We start from the raw sequence: 24,625 nt of genomic DNA, 5'->3' as shown, positions 1-24,625 counted from the left end.
TATTATTTGTCTTTTTAGCATTTTGAGAGTCAAACGTAGCTCAAACGGTATAAGCGCTGGACAGCAAACTGTCAAGATTGTGGGTTCAATTCCTCCCACAAGCGCTCCCCCCTCCCCCAATTATCAAAAAAAAAATGACTACAAATACTCATTTCATATAGTTTGAGAACTTGAAATATTATTTAAAAGGATAAAAGTCTAGGGCATCATAATGAAAGATTCAAACAAATTAAGGCACCACTAATATAATTTTTCCCTAGCATCTAAGCTTTGCACAGTAAAATAGGAGTATTAACTTGTTTAAATAAGGCTTAATTACTTAAAAAACCCTCACCTTTAACTTTTTTTTCGTTTATACACTGACCTAGGAAAATTGTCACATATACTCATGACCTTATCTTTATGTTTCACCTCTACCCTCGAGGTATTAAATTTACCTCTTTTCATTTGAAAAAAAGTTTAAAATAGTCCTTCATTTTTAGTATATATTCTAATTACACGTCAATGTTATTAATTATACAAAAATTGATTTTTTTTTGAAAATAATAATATTAGCGGTTTTTAATTTTAGGACTTATTTGAGCGTTTTTATAGATGAAGTATTTTTTTGCAATTTTTTTTATTAGAAAAAGGTATAAAATAACCCTTATATTTAGTTATTTTCAATAAATCATCTTTTTTTGAAATTTGGGGTAGAGGTGAAACATAAAGATAAGGTCATGATTATTTGTGACAATTTTCCTAGGTCAGGGTATAAACGAAAACAAAATTAAAGGTGAGGGTTTTTTAAGTAATTAAGCCTTTAAATAAAGATTTGAGCTTAGCATATAATGATAAAAACAATGTTATTAAAAGGAAAAAAAAAAAAGTAAAAGTGTGAGTAGCATTAAAAAAGAAAGAATTATGATGATTTTGGGTTTTGCTTACTTCCACCACTTAGATGATGAGATAATGATGTCCCCAACCTCAAATTTCAAATGTTTGTTTGTACACCATACTCAACCCACACTCATACAACAAACCTAATGATCAGAGGTTTTGCTGAGTTAGAGAGATAAAGCTAGAGAGAGAAAGCTAGAGCCCACCATTTTTTATCATTGATTCCAGTTGGATTTTCAGCAGAAACCAACTGGGTGTTCATTTTTTTTGTTTTTCTTTACTTAGTTAGTGATTGGGTAGTGTTTTTGAGTAAAAAAGTTACCATCTTGTAGCTAGAAATAGAAAAGATCCAAAATTTGTGCCTTGCATAATAAATGATTCCCTTAGTTTCTTAAAATATCAACTTGGTACTTCATTTTTGTGTTTTTGTATGATTAGTTGGTTGTTTTGGGTTTTTCATAGGGTTTTAAGGAGTGAAGGAGATCAGAACTAAGTTGGACCACTTACTTTTTTCTTGATTTGTTGGGTAATTGAAGCTGTTTTCATGCAATTTCTACATCATTTGTTTGAGGGTTTTATGTATAAAGTTTTGATTTTTGAGGACTAATGTGAGGTGGGTCTTGAAAATTTAGCCTTGTTGGGGATTCTTTGAAGGTGATGAGTTGTGGTTCTGGAACTGGAGTTTTTCTTAACCTTTCAAGAATCTTTGTGAGGTGGAGTTTTGTTAAAATGTCTCTGAAATCTAAGCTTTCCGGGTCGAATAATGGCGCATTACCAGCAAATTTTAGGGTTAAGAAGCAAAAGGAGACTTTGCATGGGCATAATTCTGGTTGGAAATGGAGGAGAAAGCTACTGTTTTTATGGCTTTTATGTGTTTTTACTACAGTCAGCATTTGGTGTTTCTTGAGCTTTGAAAATGGGGTATCAGAGAGGAAAGTTTCAAGTTCATGTGAGGAAAAAGCTCAAGTCTTGCTTCAGCATTTTAATGTCAGCAAGAGCCAGCTCCAAGCTTTGGTTTCTTTGTTCTCTGAATCAGATCAGGTCTAGTACTCTAATTCTGTCTCTTTAACTAGATATCTTGTTTAGAACAGAGATCTTCCATTTCTGGCTTTTAAATTTTGGTTTCTGGGCTGATTTAGTAGCTTTTGATTAAACTGTTCATGTTTACAACTTGGTCTATTTTTACTTGAGAAATTTGTTGAACATAGTCAATGGTGGAGAACTATGTTGGATGGAAATGGATATGTTCAAACTAAAAAGGTTGAAATGGGAAACAGTAAAATGATATTTTGTACAGAAATAGGTTATTAAAATATAAGTTTCAGAGTTGGAAGTGTTTTCGGAAATAGGTAACTGTTGGAGTTTTAGAAGCTATTTCGGAAATAAAAACAAAAATATCAAAATGTAGCATTCAATGTTTTATTACAGAATAGGTTAAAAAAAAATCAAATTTTGGAGTTTCAGAGTGATTCTGGAAATGGAAATGAAAATATTGAAATATAGGATCGATAAACTTCTGTGCAATATAGGTGGAGAATGAGACAGTAGGTCATTTCTTTTAGTTTTAACTCTTTGTAGGAACTCGGTGTTTTGGCCGCACTTAAGACATTATAAGGGATACTTGTTTAAAATTGAGATGGACTGCAATGCAGCTATACATGAAGCTGCAAATTGGATTTAAGAGTGATTGCCGGCTTTTCTTTTTATTATATACTAGTAACTAAGTGTCGAAATTCACAGCTATTACACAATCTTTATAGATAAGTCGGTGCAAGTACAATTGATATTCTTAAACTATCATTCTGTGTAGTTTGCTAAATTTGCTATTGAATCATGACATGTGAATCTTTCCAAAAAACAAAGAATCAGAAATCTTCATGTACTTCTTAATTAATTAATTAAGTAATTAAGTTTGAATGGTATACATTCTGTGATAAAGTGTGGATTTTGTGAAATAAATTGGAATACTAATCTATAAGTTTTATTCTATTTGTTATCATGTTTAATTTAATTGAAGTTACAATTATGTCCATTTTTGGCACATTATATTTTCGTATTTGATTCAATCATGGATAGACCTTCTATTTTAGGACAAATTATTAGTAAAGAATGAAGTATCACCTTTCTGGTTTACCCTTACGATGCATACCATGTTTATCAATGTAAAAACTGAATGTGTTATGATGAAATTCAGATGCAAGGTTTCAATCAAAGATCAACCAAAAGACTGGTCATGTTGCTCACAGACCAATAAATATATAGGCGTGTACTCAATTTATTTTACTTAAGTTAATTTGTGTTTACTGAAATGGTTTTAGGTTACTGGCCATGACTGCACTGGATAAATTGGCTATTTCAGCGTGCTAATCATATTTCGCTATGAATCAAACTTCCGTCTTTTGGATCATTAACCGTAGATTAGTACTAGAATTTTTCAGTCATTTCGTGCTCTGATCCTTCATAATTCACATTCTTTTACCCTTATGTTTAAAGTTGAAGGGAGAGATTGCTAAAAAATTGGTTGAATTTTTCTTTCTCAATAAAGAAAAGAAAAAACAATAGATTACAAACTTGTTCGTGGATGTTTAACTACTTTCTGGCTACATCACAGATAACATCTCTGGAATGCACCAAAGAATCGGGATACAAAATGGAAATGAACAATGACGTTGCCTGTGCTTTAAAGGTTCTTTGTCAGCCACAAGGTAGATGGACTCCTGTAGATGTAGATGCAAATGACCAGTGCCCGACTCAAGAAGAGAACATACGGAGGGAGCTTAGACAACCACTCAAACATAATTTGGTATTTTTCATCTTTCAACTTGTTGCTGGTAACAATTGAACATGAAAGTGTCTTACTTGGGAGTTTTGCATTTCAAGTGTTAGAATTTATGCCCCGAATAATGTGTATTTTAGGTAAACTATGCAAATATCCATGCAATACTGCCAAACCCGGTACACACAATTAGAAATGTATTTTTCAGAAAAATCATGGCTGCTTAATGTAGATAGAGTGTAGATCCTTTGTACCTTTTACGTATATTATAAGCACTGAAATTTTGTGAAGAAATTGGATCCTGTAGTTGGTTGAACTTGTGACTATGAGTGTTAATCTTGAAAATTGAAGTATATATATCACGGTTCACCCTAGGTGGAGTTGACCTACAGTAAATATCATGCATCGAGAATAGCATCAACAGTTGTTAATACTGATGCTATCTGAAGAAATTTAACATCTTCGGATTCCTCATAGGTGCTATGGAAGAGTTTATCAGTAATACTAAGAAGATTTAAATTTTTCTAGGTTAGCATTTTAAAAGTTTCCCCATTTCTGTAATAAATGTAAAAATGATGACATTTTTAGTCCCAATTGTCTACTCTTAGTTATGCCACATAAAGTAATATCTTTTGGATTTCTCTTGCTTTTTCCTAGAACATCCTACGAACAAGGGAAGCGAGATACTGTGCAGAAGATCGCTGTAGTATTCTATCATTTGGTTTTGTAAAAGTATGTTGGTGGCTACTTTTTGTAATGACTGTGACCTATGCCATATCTGGGTTTCGTTGGAAATTCTGGAAGAAGAAAACGATGAAAGCTGTTCATCCGGAGCCAGTGCCTCAGCCGCGGCAGCAATTACTGCAGCTGAAGCAGCAGCAGCTATCCCAGAGTCCTCTTAAAAGTGCTGGGAAGTGGAGGAAGAAGCTTCTCATTGTTTTTGTCCTGATTGGTATTCTTACCTCTATTTGGTTGTTTTGGCATTTGAATGGAAAAATCATCTCGAGGAGGGAAGAGACACTTATCAACATGTGTGATGAGCGAGCACGTATGTTGCAGGATCAGTTTAATGTGAGTTTAAACCATGTTCATGCATTGGCTATTCTTGTATCCACTTTTCACCATGGAAAAGATCCTTCTGCTGTTGATCAGGTGATACTCTCATCCTCTTTAAGTCAGTATTTCTTTGTTATGCTAAAGCTAAACCAAGTATTCTATATCGATGCACCATCTAGACATCAATTTCTCATAGTCAGTAGCTAGTAGTCTGGTTGCACCTAGCCTACTAATCTGTTTTGGTTTTTGTGAATAATTTTGAAATGACTTGATGCTGGTGGGTTTTATTTTTTATTTTTTTGACATACGTATCAATTTGCTCTTTAAACTTTTAAGCAATGAGCAAATAACATCAAAATTAACTTTTTATTTTATCAATTAGTCCCTTGAACTTATCAATTTTTATTATTAGACCAAATGCATCAAATTTAAAAACAGCCGTAAGGGGATAATGAATCACAATTTACGATTAATTGATCATTAATTTGAGCTAGTTAAAAAAAGTTAATTCTGGTGTTAATCTCTCTTTATGTATATATTCTTGGGGCAAATTGATATTTAAGTCTTCATTTAATTACTCTTTTTATGATCATAACATCATGTGAGATTATTGAAAAACCGTAGTATGTACTCTAAATTGTTCGTATACTAGTGTTATGGTCATACTAGTATGCAATGCTAGATGGTATTATGATGTTATTATAAGCTTTCTTTAATTTCACAGAAAACATTTGGAGAATACACTGAGAGAACAGATTTTGAGAGGCCACTGACTAGTGGTGTTGCATATGCTTTAAAAGTTCTACATTCGGAAAGAGAGGAGTTTGAAAAGCGGCATGGGTGGGTAATAAGGAAAATGGAGGCTGATGACCAGACCCTTGTGCAAGATTATATTCCTGAAAAGTTGGATCCTGCACCAATTCAAGATGAATATGCACCTGTAATATTTTCTCAAGAAACTGTCTCACATATTGTCTCTATTGATATGATGTCTGGAAAGGTACACTTCAGGCACTTCTGTTTTGCTTGTTCATTTTTTTTTATATCAATTTCTTCTCTTTCGACCTACGAATTACATTTTTCTTTGGATGCATATCCTGCATGTCCTTACCATAGTAATGAAAATTGTGGAATTATTGTGAACTTTTTGTATATGCTCTTGAAATAACTTTAAAATGTAACTATATCTTTGATGATTCCACTATAGAAGAAAAAAACTGTTTCCTTCACCGTTCGCCTCTTGTTTGGAAGCAAAGGAGTCCAAGAATAATTTTTTGCTATGTTTTTCTTCTGTAACATCTACTTTTTGCTTCTTATATGCTACAACTGAAACCGTTGATAGATGTAGTGGCTATCTAGACCATTGTATGAAGTGTTAATAATGAGTAACTTATCTGTTTAAAATCGGTTAGTAGGACATATTGAACATCTGGTCTGGATAAATGGTTATTCACAACTAGAATAATGTTTCCTTTGGGTTCATCTTGCAAGTTTAACTCATTTTCCCTTTTAGCAAAAAGATATGGAGACCCTCTACATGCAAAATCATGTGCACTTGTTGAGTAGCTTGATTACTTTTCATTTTATTGAATATATGCTAAACATGATTATGTTTTGATATTCGAACACTTCTTCTATTAATATGTACTGTTCGTTTATAAGCTGATGATTTTGATATGGATTGCTGCCTATATATAGGAGGACCGTGAGAACATTTTGCGAGCAAGGGCTTCCGGAAAGGGAGTGTTGACCTCTCCTTTTAAGCTTTTGAAATCCAACCACCTGGGAGTTGTACTTACTTTTGCTGTTTATAAGACTGATCTCCCACCGAATGCCACACCAGAGCAACGAATTGAAGCTACTGTTGGGTAATACGCCACCTGAAAAAAAAATTATTCATAACTACTGCTTATTTGTTGTGATAAGACCATTAAAATTTTGTTTGGCTTAACCTTTTATAGGTATCTCGGCGCATCTTATGATGTCCCATCACTAGTTGAGAAGCTCTTACACCAGCTTGCTAGTAAGCAAACAATAGTTGTGAATGTTTATGACACAACAAATTCATCAGCTCCAATTCTCATGTACGGGACTAATTATGTCGATACTGGCCTCTTGTACGTCAGCAATCTTGACTTTGGGGATCCAATGCGAAAGCATGAAATGCATTGCAGGTTCATTATTTAATAACAAAATAACAAGTTTACATATCAGGATTATAACTTGTCATCTATTTAATTGTTCTACTTTGTGTACAGTTTCAAGCAAAAGCCTTCTTTGCCTTGGACAGCAATAATTGCATCATCAGGAGTCCTGGTTATCACTCTTCTTGTCGGCCATATATTTCATGCAGCCATAAGCAGAATTGCAAAAGTTGAGGAGGATTATCGCAAAATGATGATGCTCAAAGTTCGTGCTGAAGCCGCAGATGTGGCCAAATCTCAGGTATTTCTACTTTGCTTCTGTGTTTAAAGTTCTGCCAAGTAGGGGTGTGAGTATTCGGATCAAACCAACCAAATCGAAATTTAGATTATTCAAAACCAAACCAAATCGTATGTACAAGGATTTAGAATATTTCCGAGCCAAACCAGTCGGTTTAGTTAGTTTTTTTGGTTCTGTTCAGTTTTTCAGTTCTGTTTGAACTAAAAGTGAACTGATTTTTTTTACTAAACCAAACGAAAAAAAAGTGATTTTTTTATTATAGTAACTCGGAACTAAATTTATTGGTTCGGTTTGGTTATTTATTTTGATTCAGTTTTTGCACATCTCTATTGCCATGTTCCTGAGACTCAATTATGCTCCATTTTGCAGTTTCTTGCGACTGTTTCACATGAAATCAGGACCCCTATGAATGGTGTTTTAGGTAATCAAGATATGTCAATAACAGTGAATTTTTTAGCAATACCGGCAAGATCAATAACAAACTTCTGCTCCGGCAAGCAGCGTAATTAACAAAATGATGGTTTCTGCCAAATGTTAGGTATGCTGCAAATGCTGATGGATACTGATCTTGATGGAAATCAAATGGACTTTGCTCAGACTGCTTATAATAGTGGAAAGGATTTAATCTCGCTAATAAATGAGGTTCTTGATCAGGCTAAGATAGAGTCTGGCAGGTTAGAGCTGGAAGCTGTTCCTTTTGATCTGCCTTCTGTTCTTGATAACGTCCTATCACTTTTTTCTGGAAAATCCAATGAAAAAGGAATCGAGGTATATATTGACATGGCATACATTTTTCCATGCTCTTTCTTCTCTAGCAAGTCTAATACAAAAATCAATGAAAATCTTTACTAAATACATAGTAGTTATTGATAAATATTCCATTGATTTCAATGTTTTAAAAAGTATTTCAGAAACTCATAATTTTTTTATCAGATTTTATCCTTAGTATTGTATTATAATTGTAATTTAAAAAGTCAAAAAATTCAGTAAGATTGTAATAGTACAGGTATATCAAAGTTTACAACTGTGGATAATAACAACCTTGTTTCCTGTTTTTATAAAGTTGAATGTATCATTTCTCACACAAACTTGGTTGATGTTTTGATGGAGGGCAGTTGGCCATTTATGTCTCCAGTCAAGTGCCTGAAGTTGTTATAGGTGACCCTGGGCGGTTCCGGCAAATAATCACAAACCTTGTTGGGAATTCAGTAAAGGTTGGTTTCCGTAGATAATTATGATTACATTTCTTCTCGGAACTTTATGCATATAAGCTACAGATTTGCGTTTAAACATTTTATGTCAAATGTTAATATTTTGCATGTTTAATTTCAGTTCACACGCGAGAGGGGGCATATCTTTGTCTCGATTCATATGGCAGAAGAAGTAACAAACCTACTTAATGTTAGGGATACAGTGCTGAAACAAGGCTTAAGTATAGTTCGACACATGCCAAATGAAGTTGATAATACATTAAGTGGATGTCCTGTGGTCGACAGGTGGAAAAGTTGGGCGAGCTTTAAAAAATTGAATAAGAAAGATGTAATGGAAGAAGCTGGAACGATTAGATTACTAGTTACAGTTGAAGATACAGGAGTGGGCATACCAGTAGATGCACAAAGCCGCATCTTTATGCCGTTTATGCAAGCAGACAGTTCCACCTCTCGAACTTATGGTGGGACCGGAATAGGATTGAGCATCAGCAAATTTCTAGTTGACCTCATGGGCGGTGAGATCGGATTTGTTAGCGAACCTGGCACCGGTAGTACATTCTCATTCACAGCTGCTTTCAGAAAAGGAGAGTTGAGGTCTCTGGATACAAAGTTACAGCCTTATGATCCGAATGTTTTGGAGTTCCGAGGGTGGAGAGCATTAGTAATTGATCGAAGAAGCATTCGAGCTGAAGTCACTAGATACCATCTTCAGAGACTGGGAATAACTGTGAATATAGCTTCCACCCTAAAATCTGGATGTTCTTATGTTTCTGGAGATCACTACACCAGGTATTTTTGACGTTTGAACTTGCTCAAAAGGTTTAGATTTAGTTGAATATGAAATACACAAATGATTCAACACTGTTATATTTTTCGACAAGCAAACATATCCTTTCTCTAACAAATTTAGTTCATTTGACCATCACTAGTAAAAGTGCAATCCAATTTGAAAATTAACATTAGATATCGTGTTTTCAACGAGAAACTAGGATTCAGAGAACATTTTGAAGTACATCTCAATTTCATTTGCTAATATTTATTGGTTTATTGTTTTTGATAGTGCCCCTGTGGATTTGGTTCTTATCGACAAAGATGCTTGGGATAATCAAACCGGTTTCACTTTTCGTCAGCTATTAAAAGAGTCCAAGCGAAATGGTGGGGCAGAAAACATGGTAAACTTTCCAAAGATGTTTCTTCTGGCTACAACCATCAACCCCGACGAACGCCGTGAACTCTTATCAGCTGGTTTAGTCGATAATGTGATTATGAAGCCTCTCAGATTAGGTGTTTTAATTGCTTGCTTCCAAGAAGCCATTGGAAGTGTCAAGAAGAGTCAAGAAAACAGGAAGAAACCTTCAGATCTTAAGAATTTACTGAGAGAAAGGAGAATTTTGGTTGTTGATGACAATAAAGTGAACAGAAGAGTGGCAGAAGGAGCTCTGAAGAAATATGGAGCAATTGTTACATGTGTTGAGAGTGGAAATGAGGCTTTGGAATTGCTACAACCACCACACTCTTTTGATGCTTGTTTCATGGATCGTCATATGCCGGGAATGGACGGGTAATCTTTTTTACTTATGACCTTCGAATAATTTTGAATATTACAATATCTTAGCTCAGGTTTCTGGGTAATTGATTATGAGGAGCAGCCAAACTATCATCTTATTGCATTTTGGCGACCAACCATGATTCGTTTTGTTTTGGTTACTAACCTGTAATTTCATTTCAACGAGAGGTTTTCCGGCCAAAATGCACAGGTAGAAGCTGGATTTTGCTTGTTTTTGCCATGTGGCAATCAAGTTTTCCCTTTTTTCCTCAAACAATTAGCTTCAACTGCCTCGTGCATATTTGGCAAGAAAGTCTTCAATTGAAACAAAACTAAACTAAATTAAATCAATTCAAAATATCAATTACCTTAGGTTTTCTTGTCACAAATTCTCAATTAAGAATTTTGAAGTTGATTCCCTCTCTCTGTGGGTCATTTTTGCAGCTTTGAAGCTACCCGGCAAATTCGGGCTAGGGAACGGGAATTTAATGAGAAAATTGCGTCTGGGGAAGTATCAACGGAGACATTTGGAGATGTGGCACAGTGGCACACACCAATACTCGCAATGACAGCTGATGTGATTCAGGCGACAAATGAAGAATGCCGAAGATGTGGGATGGATGACTTTGTTTCAAAGCCATTTGAAGAAGAGCAGCTTTACAATGCAGTGGCTCCTTTTTTCGAGTCTGGTTAATTTAGTGTACCTAAGTATCAGCTTTTGACTAGTTCTGAATTTACTTCAACCTCAAGGCATATGCTTGGCTGACTAACCATGAGCCGTGTGCATGAGGTCGCGGATAGTATGGCCACAACACATGCTTTTCATCTTTCCAGCTCGGTAAGTTTGGCTTAGCATTACTCTGATACACACTTTTTTTAAATTAACATTTGCATATAGATAAATGTTGTGTGTTTATACTTGACTTATTTCTCATGTGCAACCGTTTTCTGTTTAGCTACCTCTGGTATTGACTTCCATTAATTATTTCCTTTAACTTACTTTGTTTTCCTTCAAATCATTTTTTTTACTAATAGTTCCTTAAATTCCACATTACAGTTTGTTTCTGTTACTAGCACGTCGAAGTTATATTCAGAATGGAATTTCTAAATATGAATTCTGCAGGTCCTGGAATGCTTTTAGTACCTGCAGGCTACTAGCTTCAAGATGGTCGAGACCTGGTAATCACAATGAAATGCTTTAGCCAGTATATCGTCACTGGTTCCTCGACTAACAGTCAGTTGAAGATAATGACTAACATGGGGGCAATCTGCACAGAGCTGTATTATCTTAATTCAATCTTCCTCGAGTTTTATTTACACGGCCTCATTCGTCAGAGTATAAAGATAATAACCTGAAGCTGTTGAGAAGGTCAACTCAACCTTTAATCTTCTATTGACTAGTGCATCTAATCAGATTCATGCGCGAAAAATTATGATTGGCGGCGTTGTAACATGTTTTAGTGTGCAGCGCGACTTCTGCATAAAAAGGGAGTCCCCGTTTGTCGGAGCTTGAGAATGAAATGTTGTATGGTATTGTTGGTTTATAAGTAATGAAGGTTTACTTTTTTGTAACTAAAATGTTATTCCTTGTATATAAATTGTAACATCTATTATTTCTTGTATACAGAATAAATATCAGGTTGCTTAAATGGATTAATATAATCTAATCAGTGCAGTTTTCTTCTTTGTTGTCCAATATGGTATATTATTGAAGATGAGAATATGATGAATTTAGACATAGTATATGCCATTATGGAATTATAATGCAGACAGTGAAGACCATGTGAAGAAAATATGTCACATGGATGGTCGACAATGTTCACACATTGAGAATTTAGGGCTAGGAATTTGCAGTTAACAAAAGCGGATTCCGTGTTTCGAACTGTCGGTTACCGATTTTTTTTTCCAGTTGTTGCTCTTTCCCTCTCGGCATTATTAATTCTTCTTTAATTGTCTATCTATAATCTATTTTTCAGTCATCGGTTGTTAGATTTATCTATTGTTTTCTCCGTTCATTTTCTGATTCCGCTACCATCTTTTCTATAGTCGTCGTTCGTTTTTCTCCATTAATTGATTTCGCTATTATTTCCCAATAAAGTTAATAAAAAGGCATTAGCTTTGAAAATGAGCTCATGTGGAAGGCATTTATCTCCTCATCCTCCATGTGCGATCTACTGTAAAAATAAACACATAAAAGAAGATTCTTACTTGTGCATGCAGCTAAGTAAAATGTGATATATACTCCACCATATCATTATCTTTTGGCAAAATGTATATTTAGATCCCTGCTTTTATTCATTTTTTGTCATTACATTCATACACTTTAATTTATCAACATTTAGTCCTAACATTTTCAATTTTGTAGGCATTAATCCCTGATTTTTTATTTTGATTGATGCTAAGTCTCTAAATCGGGTCCTTTTTTGGTCTGAATTGACACTGTTAACCCTTTTTATGACAAAAACACTAATGTCTATAAAATTAAAAGTATAAGAATTCAATGTTAACAAATAAAATGTAGGAATTCAACTTCAAAAGATGGACAAATATAGTGACCTAATACGCATTTTGCCTATATTTTGCTCTATAAATAACACCATTTGGGACCATTATGTCTCTCCCCCCCTCTCAAAATGTCAATATTTTGGCCAAGGATAATGCTAACTCTTCTCATCATCTCAACAACTCCTCCAAGATTAGGTAATGCATATCCATATTTATACACAAATGCTCATTAAATTACATATTATTAATGAAAATGTAATGTTCTGATGAACAGATGGGCAGCTGGAGGAGCAATGGTGCATAGCAGATGAGCAGACTCCAGATGAGGAGCTGCAGATGGCATTGGATTGGGCATGTGGAGCAGGTGGTGCAGATTGTAGCATGATTCAAATGAATAAGCCTTGCTATTATCCTAATACTGTTAGAGACCATACTTCTTATGCATTTAATAGCTATTTTCAGAGGTTTAAGCATAAGGGTGGATCTTGCTACTTTAGAGGAGCTGCTCTCATTACTGAACTTGATCCTAGTAAGCTTAATTTATTCATCCATTCTACTTACTGACTTTATTATTTTTCATCATTTTGTTAATATATATAAATGGCATAATGCATATTTGGTTCCTGCACTTGTCCTGTTTTTTGTGCTGGATTCCTATACTTTTGTTTGTCATTATTGAGTCCTTAAACTTCTTATTTGTAGACATTGAGTACATTTGTCGTAACAAGTATTAACCGTGTCGATTCAGACTAAATAATAGCTTAGGAGTTTAACGTCAATAAAACTAAAAGTGTAGGACTAAATTTCAATCAAGTTAAAGTATGAAAATGGATAAAAAAAATTATTTCACGGCACATGAAATATACACATTTTATTTTCGTAATAAAAGAATCTAGCGTCTATAAAGTTAAAAAGTATAAAAATTCAAAATTAATAAATATGAGCAATGCATGTGCCTAGAAAGTATATGCTTAAGAGATTGGTTAAGTACTCAGCAAATGGGGTTTGCTGACATTTGCTCAAACGCTAGTGTCAAAGTTAGCAGTAATCACGCATAAAAGTTTTTGTTTTTATAGAAAAAAGATACTGTTATCATCACATGTGACCACTACATTATGCTTTCTCTAACTAGAGCTGAGTTTTTTTTTTTGTTTTTTCGGTTTGAAACCGAATTAACTGATCAACCAAATGCTCAAAAGTCAAAACGAACCAATCGAAGATAAAACCCTAATTGAAACATAGTCAGTAAAAAATATATATATATTTTTTTAAACTGAACCGAACCAAAAAAGATTCTTGCATGCTTAGTCTAGTAATAAGAAATATTGTTCAAAGTTGATATTAAGTCAGATAATAAAAAAAAGTTAAGAATTTAGAGATTTAAATTTGAGACTTCTCATTTATTTTAAAATAAATATATAAAGAGGCCACAGCCCCTGTTATTCAATGTGCAAGTGATTAATTTCTTATGTTTGCAAATTATGTTCAGGTCACAATTCTTGCCACTATGAGTTCTTACCCTAATTTCCAAAGGCAGGGAGAAGAACAAACATGGATTACAAGAAAATTTATCAAGAATTCAAGCAGTCTTAGGACTGAATTCTGTTGTTAAAGCAAGCAACAGAATTCAAATAGGATAGAGGTGTAGCAAATTTCCGAATTTTTTGTTCAAGAAACATTAAAATCATGCATTTATCTTCCCTATTGTGTCATAAGCTAGGTGAAATGCAAACAGCAACACTCGCTCGGAAACGATACCATTGTCGTTGCCGCAAATGCAGTTGTGATGCCTAATATGTTATATTGCATGGAAATAAAAATATCAAAACAAAAAATGCCGAACTGAAAATAACGAAACAATATTTTTTACAAGAATATATTATCAATATAAAGTTTTTGAAGTTTCAGAAGATATTTTACATGAAAGAACTCTATTTCAGCAATTGGTACCCTCAGATAAGTAAGCTTGCCCAAGCAGCAATGAATGCAAAACCACCAAATGGAGCCAAGGTAGCATATTTTCTGTCCTCAAGTAAGGCAACAGTATAACACCTGCATAATTCCAGAAAAGGCTTATTGTTCTCCACCTTCAATAATTTGCTATGTAAGAGATGATCAAACAAAGCCAAATGATAATGCAATACGAAAACAAATTTTAGTTATAGAAAGAACGGATATTAATATCTATTAAATCAGTTGAAAAATATCTGAACTCTTACTATTTCGATCAATATGATAACTAGACTGATATTGAAACAGATATATTTGAGGCTAAGTCAATCATTACTATCTTATTTCTAAGAAAACATGAGAGAGCTGTAATTAGAACTATCCTCATCATTTAAAACAATTCCTTCTGGTCCCAAGGGAAGTTTAAAAGCAGGTGATTAAAATATCTTTCATCTAGAAAGAGTCGTAAGTAGGATGAGGTGTGATTGGAATAATCTTCGTAAGGAAGATCGAGACTCGGTATGAATGCATTTGTCCAATTAAACTGAATGCTCCACCCATAGCATTCAAAGTCTTGCAGAGCCCTCATCTAACTCTTTCTAATCACTTCTGAGCCAGTTCGTAGAAAGTGTCAAAAAACCAATTCACCCAAAATCTCAAACCGTTAGGCAAGACTCTAACAATAGTTATCATTATCTCTAACACCCTCCTGTACGCGAATGTCTATTGGACTTGAAGCGAATCACTCTACCTTATGAATTTAATCAAATGAGGGCTCTCGAGCATCAAACTCTAGACTTTTTGGTCACAGGGGGATGATATGATGTCAAACAATCAATTCACCCAATAGTTTAAACTGTTAGGTGAGGCTCCGACAATAGCTATCATTATCTCTAACAGAAAGGAGTGTCAGCCTTCTAACCAGCTTTCCCTTTTTAAACTGAAATGGCTTCGCCACTTTGGGTTGTGGCCCCAGACAATGCACTTACCGCTTTTTTGGGCTTCCTCTAGATTTGAATTGGTGACATGCGGATTTTTACTCCACATTTTCTTTTACTCCACGGGTCATAAGTAAGAACGAGACATGGATCTATATTCAATAGGCAAATTTAAGGATTGATTTCCCCTGACAAAGAATTCATTGACCATAGTTGTTGAAAAGTTGCACCTTAGACACATGGTTCTAGCACAACCCTTAGTGCCTCAACCTGCAAAAGGTAGAGATCACTCTCTCACATGCTACTCACTTCACAGGTGCTGAAGTTGATGGTTACCGTCCTCTTCATCCTTTTTTTGTTTCTTCAATCTTCTATCAATGTCAATTTACATAGCTTCACTAGATCTTTTTGTTTCTGTATTGTTTTTCCTATCTATTTGTCTCCCTCACAAATTCAAAGATACCCACGTTTCTGCTGTCTTTCAGGTGCGTACTAATGCTTATGTCTCAGTTCAAAAATCCTTACAGCACCTTAAATTCTCTGGAGTCTTTAATGACTACAATATGCTCAGGACATAAGACTCATCATCACTTCACCATGCAAATAGCTAGAAACCAACTTAGCAAGTCTAAAAGTGCCACAAAGTGTATCGCCGATAATTGAGATGCAAATTCCACAACATTCATTTCCAATCCTTTAAACATCACTGTTAAGATTAGCAAAAGAATGTAACTGTAATACGTGAAGTGACAGAAAAAAGTACAAAAAATGACAGACAACTTTACATGGCTTGATGTAATTCTATGTCCACTGGTAAAGGTGAATGAAGCTCCCGCCCACTAATATAATGCCCAAGACACAACCACAGAAACAGATCTAAACTCAAAATCCAAACGCAATTACACCCAATGCGCTCACCTCTCAAATAAACTCAACAGAGAGAGACAAGAAATTGAACTGCAATTCTAACCGTGTAGGTAGCAGGATACTTCACTCATTCAAACATTTCTCATTTCGGAAATGTGTCGGACACTTGACGTTTCAGATATGAAACTTCAATTTTAACATAGAAAACCTTAGAAAATCGTCGTTTCGCCGTGTCAGTATCCGAGTGTCCCGTTTACCAGTATCTGTGTCCGTACCTAGCTTACTGCACCTAAACCCGATAGGATACTCAAGGAAATTAGACATTAGATTCCAAGATAAAGGCTTATAAGAATATACCTAAGTGCTAGTTCAAAATGTGAGAGGTCTTTTAGCACGGAGAACTAGAATCCTAAAACTAGTTTGGCCACCTAAAGGACCAACTTAGTAGAGCATTTCATCGGTTAACTGTGCCAACTTAAATCTGATTTGACTTGGCATACTTGGAAAGCCTTAGCAAGTGACAAGAGTCCAAAAGGGTATCAGAACTCTAGACATCAAAATGTCCACCGTGACCTGCATTCTAGTTTTAGCTCTTCAATTCACATACATGAATAGATGTATAGATGTGCACACGATGCAATTCATATGATGATTAAACCTCTTCTAGTCAGCAAGCTATTGGATTTGGTTGGTATTTTTCATGCTTGGGATGTCCTTGCAGATTAATGAGGGAAAATGAAGTGAAGTCTACTAATTTTCTTTTCATGAGATTAAGAAAAGAATTCAAGCCAAGACGTAGAATTGTTATCATGCCCTACATTAAGTGACTCAGTCGTGTGAGAGCTTATGAAGTTAGCTAGATGAGTGACTTTAAGTTGTCAAAATAAATAATCAAATTTAGTCCTTCCACATGAAGGTTTGCAGGACTCTTTTACCATGAAAACATCACTACAACTTTACTGTATCAAACTAAGAAAACTCTCATCTCGATTAATTTCTCTATTTTATCTTTTGATTCTTCCACATTAATGCTAGGAACCGCCGACATATACAAATTAAAGCACTCAACCGATCACTAAACACTACATGGCAGATTCAAATAATAAAAGCAAGAGTCCATATCCATTCAGCATTTTCTTAGTAGCAACATTAACATTTCATACAAGGAATAAGAGAAAAGATAACTTACGTCCCAGAGAATGCAAGAATCCCACCAGTCAAAAGGCCACCAAACTAAGACAAAAAAACAAAATTCACCCAAAATAAAAACACATTGATATAAATGCAATCAATAAGAGAGACTTAATCTAGGTAGCACGGAATCTTCGTTCGTGTCCCGTTTCGGAAACATTTCGGAACTTGACGTTCCGGACACGAAACTTTATCTTTTACATAGGAAACCTTAAAATAACACCGTTTCACCGTGTCCATTCCTGAGTGTCCCGTTTCACCGTGTCCATTCCTGAGTGTCCCGTTTCCCCATGTCCGCGCTACCTAGGACTTAATTAATTGACCAAAAAAACAGCAAAACTTACTATATTGGGACGTTTAGTAATAGGGGCAGCAAGCAGAGCAGCAGTATGAACAAGATGGTATAAAGATGCTGTTTGCCATACCTTAATAACATGATCAAAACCCATCAATAATTTTTCAAAAATAATTATAAAAACAGAGTGAAAGAATTAAACTTTACAGCAAGAAAAACAAAAGGGTACTAAAAATTTACCTCCTTGTAAGCAGGATTTTGAGGCTTGAACAAATGAGCACCATAAGTGCCTAACCCAAGTGCTGCTACTCCTGTTTTTTTAAAGTCAGTATTGAAAACATTATGAATTAATTATGAAGAGATTATGCATAAATTATGAGAATTAAGTAGTATAATTAGTACCAGAGATAGCAGCTACTTTGTGCCAAGCATAAACTTCCATTTGATTTGATGATCTTTTCTTCTTTTTTATTTTTTGGTTTGTGTCTAATGAAACCATTAAAATGTCAAAAGCTAAAATAAATAGCTTTTGTTTTGTGGGCTTAAACTTTGTAAATAATCAAGTTGGGCCTAATGATTGGAACTTTGATTTAGTTAGTTGAGAAAAGGAAATTTGTAAAAAAAATACTCCATTTGTAACTTTATTTGCAAAAATTAGAGGTATTGGAAAAAAAATTCAACACTTCATGTTTACGGTGGTTTAATCTAAATGTTAAAACGTTATAAAACAAATCCTAACCTTATCATTTTTTTATATTTTATAGCTCAAACCGTCTTTCAGTAATTTTATACATGTGGCAGTCATATTAGATATATATTGACATATTAAATCCCAACAATATAAAAATATTATAAATAAAATACTAACCTTTTGCGTTTTTGCAATATGCAACTTTAAACAATGGACACAATTGTCGGAAAACAAATTTAGGTTATAAAAAGCAAAAATGGAAAAGGTTATGATTTGTTTTATAACGTTTTGAACAATGGGATTAGATCGCTATAAAATTGAAACGTTATGATTTGTTTTACCAATACCTCAAAAAATTATTCCGATTTTTAAACTTTATTGTACTACTCTCTTGTTTTAATGTTTATGTTCGTATTTTCTAAATATTTAAAAATATTTTGTTTAACATAATTTTTAAACCATTTATAATTGTCAATAACTATTTTTAGGAACGATTATGTTTTAATAAACTACTTGAAACCGTTTGAAATTCTTTTAAAAACAAATTTGAGAAATGGATTTTTAAAAACGGTTGTAAAATGTTCTTTTATAAACTATTTTCTAAAGAACAAAGGATCGATTCACCCCCTCAACTTGGCACGAAATATCAAATGAGTCATTTTGGACGATTTTGGTACAGTTTAACCCGCAACTTAACAAAACCGGCTCAAATTTACCCTTCTGACAAAAAAAAGAGAGTGGATTGTCTAATTAAAAAAAATTACTCCTAATTGATCTTAATTAATACTAATTAAACTGTTAAATTAAACACTAATCCAAAAAAATATACCCTTTAACTCTTTTCTTCTTCTTCTCTTTCACCCGCCACTGCCGCCACTGTCCGCCCTTCAACTACCGTCAGATCTGCTCCGGAGTAGATCTGAAGAGACTCAGATCTGCTCCTCCATAAACGAGGAGCAGAGCTCCTCGTTTTTCCGGCGAGGAGCAGCAACTCCTCTATTTTCCGGCGAGAAATGGGTGGAAACAGGGGGAAAAAAGCCCCTCAATTTTAGTTTAAAAAACAAATTGATTTTTAAAGTATTAAAATATAAAGGGTAAAATTGAAATTTAAAATACATTAAGTGTTAAACCAGAAAATGAATAGAATATTGAGTACTATTTTGAACAATTTTCCCTTCAAAACCAGAGAGTGTGTTACACTCTCTTAGAGAGGGTGCGATTTGTACGATTTTGCAAAATTGCGGGTCTGTTTGATTCAAAAACAGTAGAAATGACTTATTTGATATTTCGTGCCAAATTGAGAGGGTGAATTGATCCTTTATTCATTTTCTAAAAAACATACAGGATTTGAAATAGGAAACTAAAGCGCAAGAATAGAAAAATAAATTATGAGAAGCACTAGGGTAGGGTTTTGAAGTTATCATTTTTGCATTAAATTTTATAAATATTTAATTCTAACAAAAAAATCCTAAAATTTAAAAAAAAAAGTTATAAAATTTATTTTTACCTAAAACATAAAAATACATTAACTTTTTATACTTCTTATCTTCTATAAAATATACATTGTTGATGTAGTGTGTATGAAATGACTATTTTTAAATATAAAATAAAAACATAGAATCTTTTTTTAAGGTTATTCACCGAAAAACACCCCACATTTTAGCTCCTTTTCAAATACACTCGGACGTTGCGATTTTATCAGCTGCACCCAAATTCGTACTTTTGAGTTTCAATTCCACCCTCAAATATTAAATTGATCTCTTCTCCATTTGAAAAAAGTAAAAATAAGCCATCTACTTTTAAGTTTTTATGTGGAAAAGAGTTCAAACGAGTACTTTATATGTTTTTATGAATATTTTCCAAGTGAAAAGGAATCCAATTTGATTTTTAGGGTGGAATTGAAATCTAAAGGTGCGAATTTGGGTGCAATTGACAAAATTGCAATGTCAGGGTGCAACTGAAAAGGTGGGAATTTTTTTTGGTCATTAACCTTTTTTTAAAATATTTATCAATTTTATATTATTTTTATATTTTTTCTAGTTGGTTTTCTGATTAAATTGACCTGTTAATTCATTTTACTTACAACTTGCGTCTTCATATATTTACTTCCAATGTAATCTGATATCTGAATCAAAACAAGTAATTAAACTTGTTTGATAAATTAAATTCTCTTTTGATATGAAAATATCGGAAGAAAAGTTTTTTATAGGTCGACTTTGAATATATAAAATATTCAAATAATTTTAGTAGAAACTAAATAAGAAAACTCGAGTTGAATAAAAAAATTAATCATGCCAACTTGTTCAGTTTGATATGAAAATTTTAAATTGTTAAAAATAGGATTGTTATCATAAAATATTCATGCATTTTGTGTTTTGTTTATTTAAGCGCATTCTACTAAACATGGCATCACACATCCGAATATTTCAAATCATTTATCTTATAGCCTAGAGTTGTTCAGACATTTTTTTTCCTAGAAAAAAGATGTCTTTTTGGCCGTTTTGAATGCTAAAACGACATCGAGGCATTTAGGTTATAAATACCACAAAAATAAAAAAATTGGTTTTTTATGCTAAAAATGATAGGTTGAGAGATGCAATGCCAAGTTTGCTCAAATGTGTTTAAATTGAAAAAAAATGCAAATAGATAAGAATAGTTTTTTGTTCTAATTATAACATCAATGACTATTTAAAATGTATGTTAAAATATAAAATATTGATTATAATTCTCTTTCGAATGAAAAAGAGGTCAATTTGATGATTTAGGGTGGAATTGAAAACCGAAGGTAGTAATTTGGGTGAAATATGTAATTTTACAATATGAGGGTGCAATTAAAAAGGGGTTAAAAGGTGGAGAGTTTTTAAAATATTAAGCCTTATAAAAATACTAGAAAGTTTTTAAAAAATTTATAAACTCATAAATCATACTTCTTCTGTCCTAATAGAGTTATCCACTTTCATATTATCATACATTTTAAGAAACACAATTATTACAATAAATTTTTACACGATTTTATCTACTTTTTTTATAATATTCTTAATTAATATAGTCACAAAAATTTCATATAATATCCTTAAATACTAGATTGTTTGTGAATTTTAAATATAAAAAATTTAATTTTAAAGGTTGTTATTTCACTGGAGATGGACAAAAGTCATAAAAGAAAATTGAAAAAGTGAATAGTTTTATTAAAATGGTGAGTAATATTTTTAAGGGTTGATGTCAAAAAAAAACACGAACTTTACACATTTTTTCATTTTAATCACGCAGTTTAAATTTTCTCATTTTCATACATGAACTACCACTTTTTCCTAAATTTATACACGGTGTTGAGGTGGCACTCTATTATTGGTGTAAAATGACCTCCACCTCAGCGAATTACGCCAATAGAGCCGTGACACCTCAGCATCGTGCATGAATTTGAGAAAAAATGACAGTTCGTGCATGAAAATGAGAAAATTCAAACTGCGTGATTAAAATGAGAAAATGTATAAAATTGGTGAATTTTTATGACATTGACCCTATTTTTAATAGTTTCTTATTTATAAATACATTTTTGTTTGAGACTTTGACCAAAAAATTTGTAAAATCTGAATATCATTGTTCAAGAATCCAATATGTTAACATTGCAAAATACCAGTGACGAAGCCAGCCCAAAATTCAAGTAGGGCACAAATCCAAGTATCATAAAACGAAAAATATAATCAATATGTATAATTATTATATTAATGTAAGATAAAATAAAAAGTTAAAAATTGCATGACATAAAATATATCAATTTTTTCATTTATTTTAAAAACCTGTTCAATTTTCCTTTTAAATTATGGGCGATTATTTAAATATAGTTTGTTACATACAATAATTAATCATTGTATAAATCAACTTAAATTAGTTCTGAATTAAAATTTTGAATTTATAATAAAAAATTTAAGTACCTTCAAATCGAAGTTTGATCAGTGGTGTTAAATTTTTTAGATAAACCGAAGAGGATTTAGACAAAAATGAGAAAATTAGTCAAATTGTTAAGTTGATAACGCACATCATGAGTGCTATTAGAAATTAAATTTATCATATTTAAAAATAGTTAGAAAATTAAGACTATGTTTTTGAATAGAAAATGCTGAAAAATTAATAATTAGAATTTAACTTGAATAAAGATTATTGTTGGCAAATAATCGCAAGTGTACGATATCGCGCAAGTAATATAACTTGGAAGACCAAGTATCGATCCCACAAGGAACAATGAACTAAACAACTAATTTCTAATATTCTTTAATTGGCTAGTAGAAAAATAAATGGATTTGTGTAAACTAATTATAATCTAAAGTAAATTAACTCAAGTAATTAGACTAAAAATCTGAAACCAAACAAATAAATTGAAGTTTAAACAATAATGACAAAAGCTCAAGGATTGATAATTCCAAATAAACTAGTAGAAGAATGGATCAAAATTTATCTAGTGATTTTATTATGAATCGAGCTATTCTAATGCACTGAATCCAAACCTCAAAGATTCAAATAAAATCACAACCTGATTAGCTAATCAATTATTAACTTGCTCTCACAATATTAAAACTGAATTAAATAACTAAATTGTAATTATGAAGCAAACTCAACGACTACCTAAATTCAAACCCGCTCTCACGGCGTTTTCCTCTAACTTTTTAATTACCTATGTCTATTTAATTAACAATCTCTCAATTAGTTGATTAAACACAAATTCATGAACTAAGTGATCAAATCAATTCAAGCATTAATCTTAGTAATTAAAACACAATTTTACTCACTTAATAAATCCTAATCCAATTTGAAAACTAATCTAAGTGTTCATATCAATCCCCGAACAAAGGATTTAGTTACACATGCTTAAGCTTAAATTAACCAAAGAAGAAGATGAAGAATTAAACATAATTAGAACAATAAATACCGGAGTTGTCAATTTCGGAAGAATCGTCTAGATTAAACTTGAAATCTTCACAATCATTATTTGCAGAAACTAATAATAAACTACTTATAAACTGCTGAGAAACAAAAGTTAAAACGCTATTTTAAGAGAATGAAAATAAAACTAATGTATTCTAAATTATTAAAACTAGTCTATTACAAGGTCTTTATATAGAGGAGGAAGCTCTGGAATCTTCTAAGTCGATTGACGAATCGAATTTGAAATAGGAGTTTCAGTTGTAGTCGTAAAAGGAGATTAAGTCCAAGTCCAATTCTGATTAGGCAAAATTCAGCTTTTTCCCGTTCGTACCCTTCATTCTCGAACGAGACATGCCTGAATTCTTCATGGTTCTCGTACGTACCTTGGCTTCCCGTTCGAAAAAGCTTTGACCGAGAGAAAATTCTCGTTTGCCCATCCTTGGTTTCGAACGTACCTTCACCTTTTCACTTGGGTCTCGTTCGAGAATGGCTTTCTCGTTCGAGACTCAAGCCATTTCTTCATGGTTCCCGTTCGAGAATAGTGTTTTTCGAACGGGAACAACTCTTTACTGCACAAGTTTCGTTCGAGACTTTGTAATCTTTTCTTTACGACGTTAATTCCTTCGTCCGCAAGCTACGCTTTTACTCCAACGCTTAATCCACCATAAATTAGCTTCAAATACTCGATTTTCACCTCATTTCCACTGAAACATTAACAAACACCATCAAACATAAAAATGCCAAATAATGTATAAAATTAGTACTAAACGTGATAAAAACCGAGTAAAATCGACCCTAATTATAGGAGTAAAATACTCCTATTAATTATACAACTAAGAGAAATTTTAAATTGATTTATTTAAATATTAAAATTATTATACATTTTGATTTGCCACACACTCCTCATCTTAGTAGTATCTTAAGCTAACCCAAATAGTACACTGGGCTTTGCTATAAAATAAAAATTTACATCATTATTTTTTAATCAGGTGAAATTATACATACCTAATTTCATTTAACTCTAACCCAGAAAATTGATATCAGCTTATCTTAATTATGTGAGGTAGGGCCCAGGCCATACCTGGCCCTACCTTACATCCGTCCCTGCAAAATACTATACTCCTCTCTTTGAAATTTTGTTATCTCTTCTCTCTATAAAAAAAAAACTTTTCTTTTTTATTTTTTTCCACCCATATAACTATCTATTATAAATCTATTATTTAATTCAATAAGTTTTTTTTAGGAAGTTTTTTTTTGTTTTGAACTCTTTTTTTGTTTGAAAAAAATTTTATGGTCTTTTTATACTTCTTTTGATTCGATTTTTTAGGTCTCTTAAAAATTGTTAGTGCTTGTTC

At 32.9% G+C, this 24,625-nt stretch overlaps 3 protein-coding genes across 3 annotated transcripts; 2 read left to right on the top strand and 1 right to left on the bottom strand.

The window, feature by feature from the left end:
* The first annotated feature begins 847 nt into the window (after positions 1-847).
* On the top strand, positions 848-11,580 carry LOC126654929 (histidine kinase 2). Its single transcript, XM_050348931.2, has 14 exons — positions 848-1,920; positions 3,491-3,682; positions 4,313-4,807; positions 5,436-5,711; positions 6,410-6,579; positions 6,673-6,885; positions 6,970-7,156; positions 7,523-7,574; positions 7,692-7,921; positions 8,269-8,367; positions 8,486-9,153; positions 9,425-9,925; positions 10,355-10,748; positions 11,034-11,580. Exons 1-13 carry the CDS (start codon positions 1,537-1,539, stop codon positions 10,602-10,604), a joined length of 3,717 nt encoding a protein of 1,238 aa, XP_050204888.1. The 5' UTR covers positions 848-1,536; the 3' UTR covers positions 10,605-10,748; positions 11,034-11,580.
* Positions 11,581-12,501: 921 nt separating this feature from the next.
* LOC126657394 (glucan endo-1,3-beta-glucosidase 1) lies at positions 12,502-14,115 on the top strand. The gene is made up of 3 exons (XM_050352068.2): positions 12,502-12,610; positions 12,690-12,944; positions 13,905-14,115. The coding sequence occupies exons 1-3, from the start codon at positions 12,544-12,546 to the stop codon at positions 13,937-13,939; spliced, it is 357 nt and encodes a 118-aa protein (XP_050208025.1). The 5' UTR covers positions 12,502-12,543; the 3' UTR covers positions 13,940-14,115.
* Positions 14,116-14,235: 120 nt separating this feature from the next.
* Positions 14,236-18,165, bottom strand: LOC126657393 (uncharacterized). Its single transcript, XM_050352067.2, has 5 exons — positions 18,059-18,165; positions 17,897-17,967; positions 17,706-17,786; positions 17,360-17,403; positions 14,236-14,467 (listed from the first exon to the last, which is right to left on the bottom strand). Exons 1-5 carry the CDS (start codon positions 18,153-18,155, stop codon positions 14,368-14,370), a joined length of 393 nt encoding a protein of 130 aa, XP_050208024.1. The 5' UTR covers positions 18,156-18,165; the 3' UTR covers positions 14,236-14,367.
* Between the last annotated feature and the right edge of the window lie 6,460 nt (positions 18,166-24,625).

The sequence above is a fragment of the Mercurialis annua genome, linkage group LG7 (assembly GCF_937616625.2).
Source record: "Mercurialis annua linkage group LG7, ddMerAnnu1.2, whole genome shotgun sequence".
Taxonomy (NCBI): Eukaryota; Viridiplantae; Streptophyta; class Magnoliopsida; order Malpighiales; family Euphorbiaceae; genus Mercurialis; species Mercurialis annua.
Note: the sequence above shows the minus strand (reverse complement) of the source record. Positions and strands in the feature narration are given on the sequence as shown.

Coding starts and splice junctions, on each gene's coding strand:
- LOC126654929 (XM_050348931.2), top strand. CDS start 1,537: ATGAGTTGTGGTTCTGGAACTGGAGTTTTTCTTAACCTTTCAAGAATC. Junction 6,580..6,672: donor CGAATTGAAGCTACTGTTGG/GTAATACGCCAC, acceptor AACCTTTTATAG/GTATCTCGGCGCATCTTATG. Junction 9,926..10,354: donor CATATGCCGGGAATGGACGG/GTAATCTTTTTT, acceptor TCATTTTTGCAG/CTTTGAAGCTACCCGGCAAA.
- LOC126657393 (XM_050352067.2), bottom strand. CDS start 18,155: ATGGTTTCATTAGACACAAACCAAAAAATAAAAAAGAAGAAAAGATCA. Junction 17,787..17,896: donor AAAATCCTGCTTACAAGGAG/GTAAATTTTTAG, acceptor CATGTTATTAAG/GTATGGCAAACAGCATCTTT. Junction 14,468..17,359: donor ATTCTTGCATTCTCTGGGAC/GTAAGTTATCTT, acceptor GGAATTATGCAG/GTGTTATACTGTTGCCTTAC.
- LOC126657394 (XM_050352068.2), top strand. CDS start 12,544: ATGTCAATATTTTGGCCAAGGATAATGCTAACTCTTCTCATCATCTCA. Junction 12,611..12,689: donor AACAACTCCTCCAAGATTAG/GTAATGCATATC, acceptor TCTGATGAACAG/ATGGGCAGCTGGAGGAGCAA. Junction 12,945..13,904: donor CATTACTGAACTTGATCCTA/GTAAGCTTAATT, acceptor AATTATGTTCAG/GTCACAATTCTTGCCACTAT.